This window comes from Notolepis coatsorum, assembly GCF_963971535.1.
Source record: "Notolepis coatsorum genome assembly, chromosome: 13".
Lineage (NCBI taxonomy): Eukaryota > Metazoa > Chordata > Actinopteri > Aulopiformes > Paralepididae > Notolepis > Notolepis coatsorum.
In genome coordinates this window covers 109,707,119-109,724,630 of record NC_140177.1, presented here as the reverse complement: position 1 = coordinate 109,724,630, position 17,512 = coordinate 109,707,119, and the positions used below count along the sequence as shown (strand labels likewise).

The 17,512-nt window shown below is 41.2% G+C and overlaps 1 protein-coding gene across 1 annotated transcript in view; it reads left to right on the top strand.

Moving 5' to 3' along the window:
• Positions 1-541: 541 nt before the first annotated feature.
• adhfe1 (alcohol dehydrogenase iron containing 1) overlaps positions 542-17,512 on the top strand; it is a 62,014-nt gene continuing 45,043 nt past the window's right edge. Inside the window, exons 1-5 of the mRNA XM_084327004.1 lie at positions 542-675; positions 881-918; positions 5,386-5,435; positions 5,530-5,583; positions 8,500-8,654. Coding sequence (XP_084183130.1) covers positions 623-675; positions 881-918; positions 5,386-5,435; positions 5,530-5,583; positions 8,500-8,654 — 350 coding nt within the window. The 5' untranslated portion in view covers positions 542-622. The remainder of the gene's footprint in view (positions 676-880; positions 919-5,385; positions 5,436-5,529; positions 5,584-8,499; positions 8,655-17,512) is intronic.

Sequence of the window (17,512 nt, the reverse complement as noted above, 5' to 3'; positions counted from 1 at the left end):
CTCAAAATAAAGAACTTCAAGTAAACACAAGTTGTCTGATTATTTTAAGTTTGCTTTTGTGTTTGTGTGTAAAACAATTTCTTTAATTGAATTAACTTAAACTAAAAGTAAATACAAACTAAATTAACAATGTAACTTACATTGTTAATTTAGTTTGTATTTACTTTTCTAGTTTAAGTTGATTCAATTAAAGAAATTGTAACTACTATTACATTTAAAACATTGTTTGTTTTTTAACCATATCTGTTGACAATATAATTTCTTTATATATTGAAGGCTACATCCTGCTACCTTTTTCAGCTTCGCTATTAAAAAAAAAAAAAAAAAAAAAAAAATCTGTTCTGTGCACATGCACGTACCCGCGTGTTACCAGTTCCCATATTACCACTGCACCCCTGCCCATATTACGACTGCACCACTGCTTGTATGCCGTGACAAATAAAACTCTTGACTTGTCTTGACTTGGTTTGTTTCTCCGCTGTTGAGTCAATGACCTCTACTCTACTTCTTTTTCCACACCCTGAACAGCAGGAGGCGTGCGTGTTACACGTAACTTGCTGAACTTCAACAACAAAAACCATAACAAGAAGAGAGCTTTTTCATAAAGGACGTTTGAAAGACGATGGCAGGACGCGACAGAGTTGCACAGTTGCTCCGGCAACTGGAGAGGGCTGCGTAAGTTGAATATTTCAATGCAATACGAGTAGGCTTTTCATTCCGGTAAACTGGTAAAGCAACATGTTGTCTGTTGTGCTGCTGACTGTGGTGCTTGGCTGCACACAGACTCGCGCAGTATCATACGGAAGCAGAAAGTAAATCCATATTATGTTATAAAACGAAAACGTAACCTGTAGTGTTTGAAATTATTGTGTATCAACAGGTGCAGATGCCCTGCTCACTCCAACACATTCCATCAAGGTACTTGTTGTTGAATAGTGTCTCATAGGCATACACAGTGTAACAATCTGCCAAAATGGGGGACCCTGATGTAAACAAGACGAAAGTCTTTCTCTGGTCTGCATCCCCTTAACAATTGTGTGTATTGAGCCGTACTGTGTTGTACCCATTCTGCAATCTGTTCATACAATTTTCAATCAATCAATCCCTTCCTGCCTTGCTTTGGACTACTGTACCTTTTCTCCCCCCACCAAAGGCGCTTAAAACAAAATTACAAACATCACAAAACAAACTGGTCAGACTACTACTTGACCAGAACCCACCTCACCCCTGCCCACTTTGCCAACCTAGGATGGCTTAGAGTAGACGACAGAGTACAGCAACTTGCAATGGGCCTGGTCTACAAGATACACTATACGACCGGGGTGCCCATGTACATGTCAAAATACTTCCCAAAGGTCAGTGAATACCACAACCACTACACCAGAGGAAGCTCAACAAATCATGTTAAACCCAGATTCGGCTCAAACAAGGGACTAAACACGTTTCGCAATTATGCCACAACAATGTGGAACGCCCTACCCAAAGCTGTAAAGGAATGTGAATCCCTGCCCACATTCAAAACCGCCCTTAAAGAGCACCTACGGGAGGCTGCAATTCGAAACTGGCCACCGTAAATGCCCAAAACCCCCACCACCTCCTAATAGACAGTCTCCTCCCCACCGCATGTATATATTCCCTCCCCGCCGTATGTATATTTCCCTCCCACCCACCCACCCCCTCCTAATGTACAGTCCCCTCCCCATCATATGTATATACTCTGTCAGGATCTAGGGGTAACAGTACTGTATATTTGAATACCGCCTATGTCACAAATGTATCAGTACTAAATACCTATATCATATGTCCCTATGCCATAAATGTCATGTATGTTGTGTATGTCATAAATGTCTATATGAATTGAAAATGGGGGACCCTGATGGAAACAAGACAAACGTCTTTCTCAGGTCTGCATCCCCTTAACAATTGTATGTATTGAGCCGTACTGTATTGTACCCATTCTGCAATCTGTTAAATAAAGTTTTCATTCATTCATTCATTCACCTCTGCCATGGACATTGCTTGATTGATTGATTGATTGATTGAAAAGTTTATTAACAGATTGCAGAATGGGTACAGTACAGCTCAATACATACAATTGTTAAGGGGATGCAGACCAGAGAAAGACTTTCGTCTTGTTTACATCAGGGTCCCCCATTTTCAATTCATCATAACATAATACACAACATACAGATAGACAGTACTGCTACATCTATACATTTATGTCTATGACATACCAGATTTGCAAATACAGTACTGTTTGTGATACAAAAAGTGTCCAGAAAAAGAGTGTATATACATTTGACGTAGAAACTGTACATTGGAGGAGGTTGGGTAGGTGGGGTGGGGGGCTGTACATTGGAGGTGGGGGGGGGGCACTGTACACTGTACATTGGAATACTGACAAAGCCATACTTGGTCATTTACTGTACAACTGGGTTAGGACATTTGTAGGGGCCAGTTTCGAATTGCAGTCTCCCGTAAGTGTTTTTTGAGAGTGTTTTTGAAGGTGGGTAGTGATTCACATTCCTTTACAGCTTTGGGTAGGGTGTTCCACATTGATGTGGCATAATTGCGAAACGTGTTTAGTCCCTTGTTTGAGCCGAATCTGGGTTTAACATGATTTGTGGAGCTCCCTCTGGTGTTGTGATCGTGGTATTCACTGACCTTTGGGAAGTATTTTGACATGTACATAGGTACCTTGGTCGTGTAGTGTATTTTGTAGACCAGGCCCATTGCAAGTTGCTGTACTCTGTCGTCTACTCTAAGCCATCCTAGGTTGTCAAAGTGGGCAGGGGTGAGGTGGGTTCTAGGAGTCAGGTCAAGCAGTAGTCTGACTAGTTTGTTTTGAGATGTTTGTAATTTGTTTTTTAGTGCCTTTGAGGTGCTTTGGTACCATGAGGTGCAAGCATAGTCGTAGTACCCTTGAATGAGTGCTCCTGCCAGAGTCTTCAGGGTATTCTTGTTTACCAGAGAGGAGATCCGGTACAAGACTCGAGTTCATTGGTTGACTTTTTTTATTACATTGGATGCCATTTTGTCACAGGAAAGATTAGCCTCTAGGATGGAACCCAGGTAGGTAATTTCATCTTTCCTTGTGACAATATTGTCACCCACTGTAACTGAGAAGCCGTCGGTCTTGCTGAGTTTGTTATTTGAACCGAAGAGAATGGACTCTGTTTTGCCCATGTGTAATGATAGTTTGTTGTCGGCGAGCCATATGCAGATTTTGCCTAGTTCCGAGCTGAGGGCTTTTTCAACCTGTAACTTGTTCTTGTCAGAGACCAGCAGGGCTGAGTCGTCCGCAAACAGGAACAAGTTGCAGTCACAAGCTGATGACATGTCATTTGCATAAATTAGGAATAGTAGCGGTCCTAGTATGCTTCCTTATGGAACACCACAGCTCACTGTGAGGGGGGGGGGGATAGGGTACCGTTTACCTCCACCATCTGTTCTCTCCCCTCCAGGTAGGATTGTATCCAGCTCACTGATAGACTATCAAAACTAGGGATGCACGATAATTATGCAATTATGACATCATCCCGATAAACTATTAACAACACGATAACGTTATTGATAGCTCCGATAACATATAATACATTTTTTTGGTTAAAAGAAATCCGGTGTGGGTGGATTTGGATGAAGGGCGCTTGTTTTTATTATAGCCTCCTCCCGTTTTGCCAGTACTGTGGTAAAACTGATAGCGTGTGGTTTAGGAACAGGGAGTTTTTCACAAATCCAGCGCTCCCTTTCTTGGCTGTGACGTAGTCACGTTACATTCGGAGACAGACAGTCGATCTGCCAATTACGTCCCACGGCTTGCACCCACCTCTTCTTCTTACCACCAATCAGAAGCTCTCGTTCGTTTATTTACCTCCGGATTGTCAGCCATTACTCTACTCGGAGCTAACGTTATCTCCCCGCCAGCCACATTGACAAGTACCAGCGCTTATACATTACTGGCAAATGTCTTGTTGCACTTGTGGCAACGAGCGTTGTCAGCATCGACTTTAGTAAAATAGACCCAGACTTTTGAACATTTCATTCTGTCCGCCATTATGAGAGCAGAGCTGTCTGTACTCGGTGTGTGTGTGTGTGTGTGTGAGAGTGAGTGAGTGAGTGTGTGTGTGTGTGGGAGGGGAAGAGAGGAGAGAGCAGGCAGCCCGCTCCCCGCGCAGGCAGACACACAGAGGCAGGAGAGATATAGACAACGGCCAACAACATTAGTTTGCGACGTTTAAATTCCTCAAAAAAAAACTCCATAATTTCTCAAGTACCGATAGCAGTACCGATGACGTCGGAGCTTATAAATACTAAAAAAAAAATGTTTTTGATAAAAAAAAAATTTATATATATATATACAGTTAAAAAAAATATTATAATACAATAAATATCGGTTATCGGTATCGGCTTGAGGAGCATAAAGTTATCGGTATCGGTGTCAAAAAATCAATATCATGCATCCCTAATCAAAACCAATTGCTTTTAGCTTGTCAATCAGAATGGTGTGATTGACAGTGTCGAAGGCCTTTTGTAGGTCCAGCATGACCATGCCGCAGTATTTGCCGCATCCATCTCTTGTTTGATGTGGTCGTTCAACTAGAGAAGGCATGTGTCAGTGGAGTGGGATGTTCTGAAACCAGATTGGAATTCGTAGATTAGAAGTTCCGCGAGGTACTTTTCGACCTGTTCGTATACTATTTTTTCCATGACTTTCGAGATGGATGTAAGGATAGAAACAGGGCGGTAGTTGCCTGGGTCTAATTTGCTGCCCTTTTTGTGCAGGGGTGTTACTCTCGCAATTTTGAAGTCCTTGGGGACGTGTCCCTGTTTTATGGAGAGGTTTATTATGTGTGTGATGACTGGGGTGATGGCGGCTGCTGAGTCTCTGAGGAATTTGGAGGGGATGTTGTCATGGCCAGTGGCCTTGTTCGGTTGGACATTGATGGACATGGACATTGATTCCCCCACCGCATTCTGCAGACTGCATCTGTGTTCTTTCTGTTCTCCCAGTTTTCTCTCTCTCTCTCTCTCATCTGCTCTCTCTCTGCCTTCAGTTTTATGTTCTATTTTTTCCCCTTTTGGTTAGTCAGCCAGACTGTCAACCCTTTGTCTCAGTTCAGATTTGTATCCTGTGTGCTAATCATTAAACACCTTGGAACATTAATCTGCGTCCTACACCCCCACCCTTGTGACACAAAAGTTAGTTATCCTACATAGCTAGCCTTTTGCCTATTATTGCATAAATGTATATTCTTTGCTGTGTAGAGATAATGGTTCATGCTAGACCGAGTCATCAGCGTTTTAAAATGAAATGTAAAAATGTTCTTCCCGGGCCGTCCGATCTAGCATTTACCAGTTACCAGAGTTAATCAGACTCTATTATAGGTGCTGGGGCTGCCACATGCACCGTCAGGAAAACTGACTATGCATTCGAGGTAGGCCTAATTCATCTTATAATTTCTTATATATTTTTTTCTTTTTTTAATGCAAATGAATGATAAAATATGTCATCTTGGTATTTCTTGTCAGATGGCCAGCTCCAACATCAGATATGGAGAGGGGGTCACCCAAGAAATTGGCATGGTAAATTTCCATTCAGTGTGCATTTTCCATTGTCTTACTGTCTTATACCATCATTAGGGATGGGTACCTTTCACATTTGAACCGATACCGGTACCGGTACCTGTGAATCGATACCGGTACCCAACGGTACCTTTTTTTGGTACTTTAGTCTCAAGAAATTTAATTTACCTACCTCAGTCGTAAAAAAAAATCCAAACTTCAAATAACTACAATTTCGACAGTTTTCGGCTTGTCATTGCTCCGACTGCTTTGTTGTTGAATCAAGTCAAATCCTAGGTAAGCATATATTGTGCGTGTGAACGTTGAAAAGAAAAAAGTAAAAAAAAAAGTAAAAAAAAAAGATTTAAAGGGGAACTATCTTATAAATGACCTTTTCCTGTGTTTAGGGTTATTTTCGAGCTATGTGGACTTATAGTAATAGAATCTATGTCTCTAATTCTCGATTTGGCGCATTCTTCCAATTCTCCCCTCACAATAATGTCCCTCCCTCAAGTGAGTCATCTGAAAATTTGCCTATATGGGACGTCATATGGTGCATTTGCATAATAACACCCGCCCCTCTAGCTGCCCGCCGAGCGAGAGAAGCAGAGAACTGTAAACGCTCTGCGTCTCCCTCTCCCTCTCGAGGAAGTCCACCACCGCGCTGCGCCACAGACAGCTCATGCTCCCGAACCGAGAGAGAGAGAACTGTAAACACTCTGCGTGTCCTCCCGGCTCAAGTCCACCACCGCGCTGCGCCACAGACAGCTCATGCTCCCGAACCGAGAGAGAGAGAACTGTAAACACTCTGCGTGTCCTCCCGGCTCCCTCTCCCGGGAGGACACGCAGAGTGTTTACACTTTTTTTTTTCTCTCTCTCTCTCTCTCTCTCTCTCTCTCTCTCTCTCTCTCTCTCTCTCTCTCTCTCTCTCTCTCTCTCTCTCTCTCTCTCTCTCTCTCTCTCTCTCTCTCTCTCTCTCTCTCATAGCAGCAGCAAACTAACACAACGTATAGACATAGGGTGTCTGTCTCTCTCTCTCTCTCTCCCTCTCTCTCTCTCTCTCTCTCTCTCTCTCTCTCTCTCTCTCTCTCATAGCAGCAGCAAACTAACACAACGTATAGACATAGGGTGTCTGTCTGTCTGTCTACACCCCCTCTCTCTCTCGACTGACTGTCACTCAAATTGCTTATGGGCGGAGCCAGGCCATAACAGCCTGATTTCTTGTGGCTGAAAAATGATGGGTTTGAGTACTTGATTAGAAATATAAACCAATGCATTTTTTTTTTTTAAACGTACAGATGTCTTCAATAGACTGACAGGAATTGTTTAAAGTTGCCCAAATAGTGCTAGGAATAGTAAAATAGTTCCCCTTTAATAAAAAAAAATATATATATTTTTTTTTATTTTTTTTTTCGGTTTCTCACTTGATTCGATACTCGGTAGTACCGACGTGTTTCGGTTCGGTACCTCAAAAGTACCGAATTCGGTACCCATCCCTAACTATCATGCACTCTTCCTACTATACTAATATGTCTTTACTACTATGCACTCATCACTGCAGCACCCAAGTTTCATCACTGTTTGATGAACATTGTTACTCAGTTGTAAGAGTCATACCCTTCCTACTGACTTGTCGTACAGAACTTGTTGCCAGACATTGACCTTGGATTAACACTTTAATCGCCGAAGACGCTGGGCAGCGTCTTTCTCCGCCATGCTTATTCTGCCGAAGACGCTGGACAGCGTCTTTGATATCAATATTTCAAAAATCTGTGATCGAAATCATATTTCTCCCCCGGAGACATGATATGTACTGTTGAGCCCCTCTCAACTCTCCAACGGTTCAAGAGCGCCATCTGGTGGCCGATCGCCGGATCGCCCAAACAGGAAGTGATGCGGATGAAGTGGTGCTCACCCATATTTCGTCCGGGCACTCGCTATCGTTAGCGGGACTCCATCTTGACACACTGGATATCGATCGGTTGCAAATAACTCGATAAACAACATGATTTGGACGTATATACTATTATACAACCTGGAAATGGATAGGATATTTCTACATCCCATAATAGGAATATTTCAGTTCCACGCTCATCGTCCAACGGTAAGAAGATACGGTAAGATCCAGCGTTATTTTTCAACGTGTTCTTTACTAACTGCTCTAATGATCATATCACCCACACTAGATGAATGATATAACGTTGGCCACGGAATTATAAACGACCCCCCGCCCATCCGGTCAACATCAGATCATACTCATACACATTTTTTATCTCGCACAGATTCCTATCAAACTGTATTTCATCATCAATATAATGCATTTGGGGCTATAAATCAAGTTCTGGAGAAAGCTGCAGAAAACGATAAAAACATACTTATACTTTAGACCGTATTTTAGTATGAATATGTGAATGAAAAAGTATAACGTTGCTACACCCTGAACAATAGATATAGGACGTTGAATGGGCCATAGTAATGTCAATTTAGCAATACAATTTAAAAAGTTATAGCCCTGCAAAGAAGGGGAACTTCTCCATGTTAAATAGGGCTGGCGAGGGATGGTAAATTATGAATTTAACCCTGGCGATCAAAGTGTTAATAGGAACCCAAGGAGGACAATACACTACCTGAAGCATACTGCACCTTATGTGACACTGTGAATACTGTGAATTTATATTTCATTTAGTTAGATAGTTAAATTATATTGACCAAATTGCACTGCTGTGTTGTTTTTTTACTACCTGTACCCGCCCCCCTTCCCCCATGCTCAGTATTATGTAATATGTATCTAGTAAAGCTGAATTAAATACCTATTGCACCATGATTACTCTTGTTGACTCACAAAACTCACTTCCCATCTACAAATGAAGTCATCATTATGATCATCATCATTCCTAAATGTAATATTGCTTTTTCTTGTCATCTCCCCGTGTGCAGGATCTTCAGAACATGGGGGCTCGCAATGTGTGTCTGATGACGGACAAGAACCTTTCTCGCCTCCCCCCAGTCAAGGCCGCGCTGGAGTCCCTGGCGAAGCACGGAGTCAACTACAAGGTCTACGACAATGTCCGCGTGGAACCCACAGACAAAAGGTACCGTGACCCTGCTTGCTGTGATTGGACATGGAGGAAAGTTCCCAATGAAATTCACTATGAACCGCACTCAGGGAAAATATGAATATCTTTTATATGTATATATATATAAATCAAATCAAATCAAATTTATTTATAAGGCCCGACAACACACGTTAATATCCCCATGGGCCGTACATGTCTTCTTTAAACAAGTCAAGAAGAAAACATAACAATAAGTCAAGAACAGAACAAGAACACCATAAGGTCCAACAAATTTAAAATAAATGCAAATAAATGAAAGAATGCAAGCACTCCCAGACATACCCCACGCGAAGGTAAGGAAAAACTCACTAAAACCTAACAATAGGGAAAAATGCTCCACAGGCAGTGTGCAGGAGAGAAACCTTAGAAGGGCCATTCAAGGGGGGATTTCCCTTCTTAGATGTTGGTGATAGTAGTGTTGCAGACTAACAGTTGGTAAGCATGCACTCAAGTGTGTAGTGAAACACAGATGAGTGCATGCAATAGCAACTGAACATTTTGAAAGATTAAAGATAGAGCTGATAGCGATAGCAACTGAACATTTTGAAAGATTGAAGATAGAGCTGATAGCGAATCTATTTGAGGCACAGGGGCGGCGCAAAGTGCGTCGCGTCCTCCCCGTCTTAATCACGGGACATTCAACACTCCGGTCATTGCTCAGGGACAGCCGGAGTTTAAAAAAAAAACACTATGTCCATTTCTTTGTAAAGCCAAACGTTTCAGCCTCTGCCTTCCTCAGTAGCTATGTCCAACAGTCTGGGATCAAGGCCTCCTTCTGTCTTAGGTTCCTCCCATGTAGCTCACCTGAAGCTCACATCTCAGTTATCTATACTTTAAAGTCCTTTACTATACGCATACAAAAACAATGTTGATATCCAAAATATATACATCTCTATTAAATAATATACATGCAACTTACAACTTACATTTCTGAATGTAGCTCATATAAATACATTTAGATACACAGGCAAAAACACATTCGACATAGGAATGTATTACATAATAGTATATCAATGTTACTTTAACATCACCCTCCTCGTACTGTACAGAACATCCCAGATCCATTTCCCTCATTAAGCCCTTTTTCAAACAAAGTATCCAATAAAAAAAATTCACGTACTCTTTTAAGAATCAAGGTGTCCCTCTCTCCTCCTCTAGGTGGAGACTTCACTCCTTCAAGACCCATACAACCTTGTGTTTACACATGATAAAACGACTTCTAATCATTATTCCTGATGGCACTTTTATCCTCAGTAATTCTGTTTTTTAATTCTCTTGTTTTTCCTTATTAAAGGAACATTGAGTTGCTATCTCACTGCTGTTGGATGACAACCAGCTGTATCCAAAATTCAATTTCCTGGAATTATTGTGTTTAATTGTGGAACCTTTGGTCACAAAATGAATCTAAAGAGACATGCGAACCTTGAAATCAATGAAAACTGTCAAATGTTATTATCTGAGTTATGAGGGAGTGTATGAAAGCAGTGGTTTATTCATGTTTGGATCCTAACAATAGAGCACATTGCATACCTAATTGCATATACTTTAAGTGGGCCATAGTAATGAGCCTGGCATTGAAGTGAACTTTGTGAATGACTGCAGCTGTAAATAGTGCAGACCATGTTTTTGCCAGAGTTTATTTTTGGCACATTTGGGGCGTGGTCAGTGGTGCGTTGGTGATTTCATACCTAGTTGTACTGTGTTTTTGTTGAGCGTTGCAGTTTATCTTGCGTTGCATGTAGAAGAAAATACACGTTGTCCAAAGAGATATCTTTAGCCTTTAGCTTGTTTATTGAATAAGCACAACTTCACCACTTCACATTGGTGGGATAGGCATAGAACTTGTGGAGGTATGCACCTGTGTACACATACCTCGATAGACTGAGAATAATAGGAAGAGAGAACACACCTCCGCTGACGCGGTCATATATAGAATGACATGATGACGTCATTACGTGCGTCCTTTCTGTAAGACGCTACAGCGCTCCCCAGTGATATAAACAAGTACTGCATATATATACATACATTTGGTAATATACATTCCTCTGAGTACATGTATTCATATCTCTTAACAGTTTTAATGGGCGTGGTCCGGTGAAAATGTTGAACATTTAGAATGTTAAATGCATCAATCTGGTGCACTTTGAGGGTCAAGTAGACAACATACTGTATGTATAAAACAACAGCCTAGAGCAGGGGTGGGCAATTATTTTTCCCAGGGGGCCGAATGAGCAACTGAAAATATGTTGGAGGGCCGGGCCAAAATTCCAAACTCAATTATGCATAATATACATTTTATATCTATATAAAAAGCAGTAAATGGTAGAGCCATATGGAATCCGCGATCACGGAATCGCGGACGGAATCGCGGAATTGAGCAATAAAAATGGAATCAACTATAATTTTTTTTTTTTTTTTTTTTTTTATGTTGTGGGACTTGTACAGCACTTTGTTCAACTTTGTCAGTGCTGTAAAGTTTAAACCTTTTTAAATCTTAGACAAACAAAACACTTTGCTTTCATGAAATATTGTAAGCCGTCATTTGAGGCTTTATAAAAGCAGCACAATGAACACAAATCTGTCAGTGCCGAGTCCGACCTCATCTTAAATAACAAACAGCATTGCTTGTTGTAGTTAACAAAGAGAGGCAGAGTTGATTTTGCAAAAATATATATAATTTTCTATTTTATTTTTTAATAATCGAATTTTATTTTCATATTCGAATCCCATGCCCATCGAACGAAGCTTCGAAGCTTCGAGGTATTTAAGACAGCCCTATTAAATGGACTGTTATATCTTATTAAATTGTGGACATTTATTCATTCCCACTTATTAGACACTATTTCTGATGGTAAAATGAGCGTACAAAGCAAAATACAGAATTCTGAAATATTAAAACGGAAAAAACGGAATTTGGAAAAAAACAAAATGGAATTTGGAAAAAAATTAAACGGATTTCATATGGCTCTAGTAAATGGCATTGTTTTGACCCCTGGTAAGAGTGTATGTTATTATTTGGCAATTAAAAGGTGAGGTTAGCTTTCAAAAATATCATTTATTCAAATAGAATTTATTTCCAAAATGATAAACAAAATGTGAAACATTAATAACAAAGGGCATTTTGAGTTTCATATACTATTGAAACAAGGATTTTCTTAGCATTTAATGTTTTCAGAACTGTGCAAAAAAAAGAAAAAAAATATCAAGTGTCCCATTCCACATTTTAGTGTTCTTCAGTTCTTTTTTTTTCATTCAGTGTGAGAAATCCAGTCTCTGTTGAGCTTTAACAAGTCCATCAAAGTCAGGTTGCATGTCTGAGGTGGAGATGCGAAGCACAGCTGCCAGATGTTCATCAGTGAGAGAGGATCTGTACCTGGACTTGGTAAACGTCATGACTGAGAATGTCTGTTCACATATGTAGGTGGATCCAAAGAGAACCAACATCTCTGAGCATGTCTCCTCATGTTTGGAAAGTTCTCCTCCTTGAGAGCAGAGTAGAACTCTAGCAGTGATGCTGACTTAAAGTTTTCTTTCAGTAGTGAATCAGACTGCAGGTCAATGAGTTCAAGCTGAACAACTATCAACACTGCAGGTAAAGGGAGAGGAAACCAGCTGCATTTCATCCTCAACCTTTTTGAAATCTTGAAAACGCCTTGAAAATTCATCATGCAGTGCTCCCAACATGGATGAGTGTGCCGGTGATCAGCTGATGGTTTGACTTCTTTCAGGGTTTTCATGTGTTTGAGATTAATTGCAACTTTGTCATGAAGGCTTTCATATGGCTATGCATTTCATGAGCAAAAATGCCCTTGCCCTGCAGTTGTGTGTTCAGTAGGGATGGGCAGGGCCGCCTGGGAGAAATGCGAGGCCCTTTGCGAGATTTAAACGCGAGCCCCCCCCCCCCCCCCTAAAGGTAAAATAAAAAATTATATACATTTTTTTTATTTTTATTTTTTCTTCTCATACAGTCAACATATTCTTAAATAATAGCGCTGCCCGAGGCTGGGCATGATACAGTCAACATATAGCGAGAGAGAGCTCCTGTTCTACAGTCAATATACAGTGTTATCGCTGCACAGACCCGGCAATGCCCCTGACCAGAGGAGAGAGAAATATAATCAGGGTGTCCGCGGGACCTTAAAAAGTCTTAAAAAGTCTTAAATTCAACTATTAAGGCCTTAATTTGTCTTAAAATGTCTTAAATCCGACTTCCGGAGGTCTTAAAAACATGCCATGTCATCTTATGTTTCATTGTGAAATCTGGGGGGAAACTATTAACGGGAGATAAATCAGGCTTTTTTTTTTTCTTTCACGCAAACGGTACGCAGTGGGGCGGAACCTTAATGTGGTCCTTAATGTGTGTCGCCGTCGGGAGCTATTTCAGAACACCGGAGCATAGGTAACACGTTATTCAAGCCGTAGCGATAACGCTGACGTTTAGTTTAGTTTAATTGATTTGTATTTATTTGCACTCGTTAATTTAACATGGGAAAGTGCAAATTTAATGAGAACTGGCTCGAAAACCCTCTGTTTGCACCGTGGTTGGTCCCAGTGAAAGACATGTACGAGGCCCGCTGCAAACTCTGCAAAAAGGATTTTAAACTGGGAACGATGGGAATAAAAGCAGTCGAGTCACACATGCACAGCGCTAAGCATGTTACCTCTACAAAAACCCCCGCCTGCAGACAACTTCAATATCAAATTTCTTTTCGACGCCGTCCACATCAACTGCTGAGGGACAGGTAGGTCTACCACCAATTACATCTGCACCTGTCCGGGTAACGTTCGGCTCCACGCCAACCCTTGAAGCTGAGGTACTGTGGGTTCTAAATACGGTCGCAAAGCATCAGTCCTACAATGGAAATGAGGGACTAGGAGAGGTGTTTCAAGCGATGTTCCCTGACTCTGAAGTCGCTAAAACATTCACGTGTGGAAAAGATAAAACGTCCTACATAGCCAGGTTTGGATTGGCTTCTTGCATCCAAAAAATCTCTTCACGGATGTAAACAAGGGCAAGGACACGTTTGTGTTGATGAGAGTGAGAGCTTCACCCCACCCTATGTTATTTTTTACCACCCACCTACCCCCTCCTAATGTACATCTCCTCCCCATCATATGTATATGTATATATATATATATATATATATATATATATATATATATATATATATATATATATATGTTAGGATCTATGGGTAACAGTACTGTATATTTGCATATCATATATGTCACAAATGTAACAGTAATATATACATGTATGTCCCTATGCCATAAATGTCATGATGTCATGTATGTTGTGCATGTCATAAATGTCACTATGAATTGAAAATGAGGGACCCTGATGTAAACAAGACAAACGTCTTTCTCTGGTCTGCATCCCCTTATTATTGTGTGTATTGAGCTGTACTGTATTGTACCCATTCTGAAATCTGTTAAATAAAGTATTCATTCAACCAAACCACAAAAACAAAACAACTGGATGAATGAAAACTTTATTTAACAGATTGCAGAATGTGTACAATACAGTACAGCTCAATACACACAATAATAAGGGGATGCAGACCAGAGAAAGACGTTTGTCTTGTTTACATCAGGGTCCCCCATTTTCAATTCATATTGACATACACAACATAGAATAGATGGAATAGAAATACTTTTATTATCCCGTGGGAAATTTGACACTGCAAATCGCTCAACATTTAAACATTTAGACAGGACAGGTCACGAATTAGAATAATAACACAAATCAATCAAGTTGCCTAGGATAAGAGTAGAGTAAAATAGAATAAAAATAAAATATACAGAAATAAATACAGTAAAAACATACATGACATCATGACATTTATGGCATAGGGACATACATGACATACAGGTTATACTGTAGTACTGTTACATTTGTGACATATACGATATGCAAATAATATACAGTACTGTTACCCAGAGATCCTAACAGAAAATATTATATATATATGTTGGGGATGAGACTGTACATTAGGGGGGGGGGGGGGGGGGGGGGGTTGGACATTTACGGTGGCCAGTTTCGAATTGCAGTCTCCCGTAGGTTTTGAATGTGGGCAGGGGTAAAGTGGGTTTTAGGAGTGAGGTTAAGCAGTAGTCTGACCAGTTTGTTTTGTGATGTTTGTAATCTTGTTTTTAGTGCCTTTGAGGTGCTTTGGTACCATGAGGTGCAGGCATAGTCGTAGTACCCTTGAATGAGTACTGAGAGTACCCATGATTTTTGCCATTTTGTTATCGTGAAATTGGTATTAAATTTAATTCTGAGTGGCATTAAAAAGTCTTAAAAAGCCTTAAATCTGACTGGGCTAAACCTGCAGATACCCTGATAATATAGTTAGTAAAAGCACTATATAAGCTCAGAACACAACACAGCTTAGAACACAGCTCAGAACACAGAACACATCTCAGAACACAGTACAGAACACAGCTCAGAACACAGAACACATCTCAGAACACAGCACAGAACACAGCTCAGAACACAGCTCAGAACACAGCTCAGAACACAGCACAGAACACAGCTCAGCGCACAGCTCAGAACACAGCTCAGAACACAGGACACCTCAGAACACAGAACACATGCAGAACACAGCTCAGAACACAGCACAGAACACAGCTCAGCACACAGCTCAGAACATAGCTCAGAACACAGCTCAGAACACAGAACACATGCAGAACACAGCTCAGCACACAGCTCAGAACACAGCTCAGAACACAGGACTAGGTACAGACTCAGCGAGCACAGCCTAGCCATCGAGAAAGGCCGCCATAGGCAGACCTGGCTCCCAAGCGAAAACAGACTATGCACCCACTGCACACAAGATGAGGTGGAAACCGAGCTCCACTTGTTAACAACCTGCCCACTATACCAAGACATCAGAGACATATACTTCAGAGAGAGAGAGAGAGAGAGGACCACGTTCTCGTGCCTCGTCTGTCTGTAGTTCATCACCTCCTTCTTAAAAAGCTTCAGGTGGTCCTGGTTGTTGCCATGCCTAGTTAGCTAGCGTTAGCTAACGCTAGTTAGCCTTTAGCTAAGCTACTAGCCGACATGGCTAGCCCGACTGAACCACACGTTAGCACTCGATAGCTAGCGTTAGCTAACGCTAGTTAGCCTTTAGCTAAGCTACTAGCCGACATGGCTATCCCGACTGAACCACACGTTAGCACTCGATAACGTAGCTAAAGCTAACTAGCTGTCCCTGCCTTTAGCTAAGCCGACATGGCTAGTCTGACTGAACTTTCTAACATGCAACAACTTTCATCTTCAGTCCATCTGCCGAACGACCGTCCTCTTCGTCATGGCTGGCATAACCTCCAATGCTGCACGCGCTCCCGTGGAAATAGTCAGACAGACACACGCCGGCCGACTACCTTACCTGTAACCCCTCCCCTCGTTGAAACCAATAGTATATCTGCTGCAGAGCCGCAGAGCTCCAATAGTGTATGCAGAGCCACAGAGCTCCAATAGTATATCTGCAGAGCCGCAGAGCCCGGAACAAGTCAGACACATTCTACAAACGTGTCTAATGTGAAATATATAAGCATATAAGCAAAACTAGATTTTTGGTATGTGATGAAAAAGGGCCTTGCGGGAAGGGGGGCCTAGCAAAAAAAAATAATAATAATAATGTTTTATTTTTAAAAAAAATTTTAGGCCCCCCTTCCCGTGAGGCCCTGTGCGACCGCACTGCTCGCACACCCCCTGAGGCGGCCCTAGGGATGGGTACCGTTCACATTTGAACCGATACAGTACCGGTACCTGTGAATCGATACCGGTACCCAACGGTACCTTTTTTCTGTACTTTAGTCTCTAAAAATGTAATCTACCTACCTCAGTTGTGAAAAAAAAAATCCAAACTTCAAATAACCACACTTTCGACCGTTTTCGGCTTGCCCCGACTGCTTTGTTGTTGAATCAAGTCAAATCCTAGGTAAGCGTATATTGTGCGTGTGAACGTTGAATGAAAAGAAAAGAAAAAAGAAACATGAAAAGAAAAAAGTAAAAAAAAAATTAAACAATGATTCTGACCGGCCCGCGAAAGATTACATGATAATTAGAAACAAATATTTTTTTCTTTTATATATATATATATATAAAATAATTTTTTTTTCTTTTTCTAATTATCATGTAATCTTTCGCGGGCCGGTCAGAATCATCGTTTAATAAAACTCTAACTCTTATGGTCATGCCCGCATCGATTGTGCAATAATACAATAATACATTTGTGACATATACCTGTTGGAATCTTTCCTCTGTTCAAGTCAAGTCAAGAGTTTTAATTGTCACGGCATACAAGTATACAATGAAATGCGGGTGGTCTTGCCCGCAACGATGTGCAATACAGTGGTACAACATATAATAGAATCCAATAAAAAAACAACATTGTGCAATAAACAGGTAACGGGTAACATGGTGTGACATCTCGGTATCTGTACATAGTTATTTACAGGGCATATAGGACATGCTAGGTAGCTTTGGTAGTGCAATACACTGTTCCTGTTATTCTAATTTAAAGTGGCCTTTCCTTTTGGCCATAAGTGTGCGGCATGAGTGTGTGCCCGCTCATGTTAAAGTGTTAAGTGGCTGCTAGTGTGTGAGCGTGCACAGCGTGCGTGTCGTGTGTGTGTTCATGTGTGCTTGTGTGTGGATAGTTCAGTGTTCTGTGGCACTCAATGTTCATTGTTCAGGGCTCTGATGGCCTGGGGGAAGAAGCTGAGCCTAAGCCGCTCTGTCCTAGTAGCTGGGGTTCGCAGGCGTCTGCCTGACCTCAGCAGCTGGAACAGGCTGTTATTGGGGTGGTGAGGGTCTTTCATTA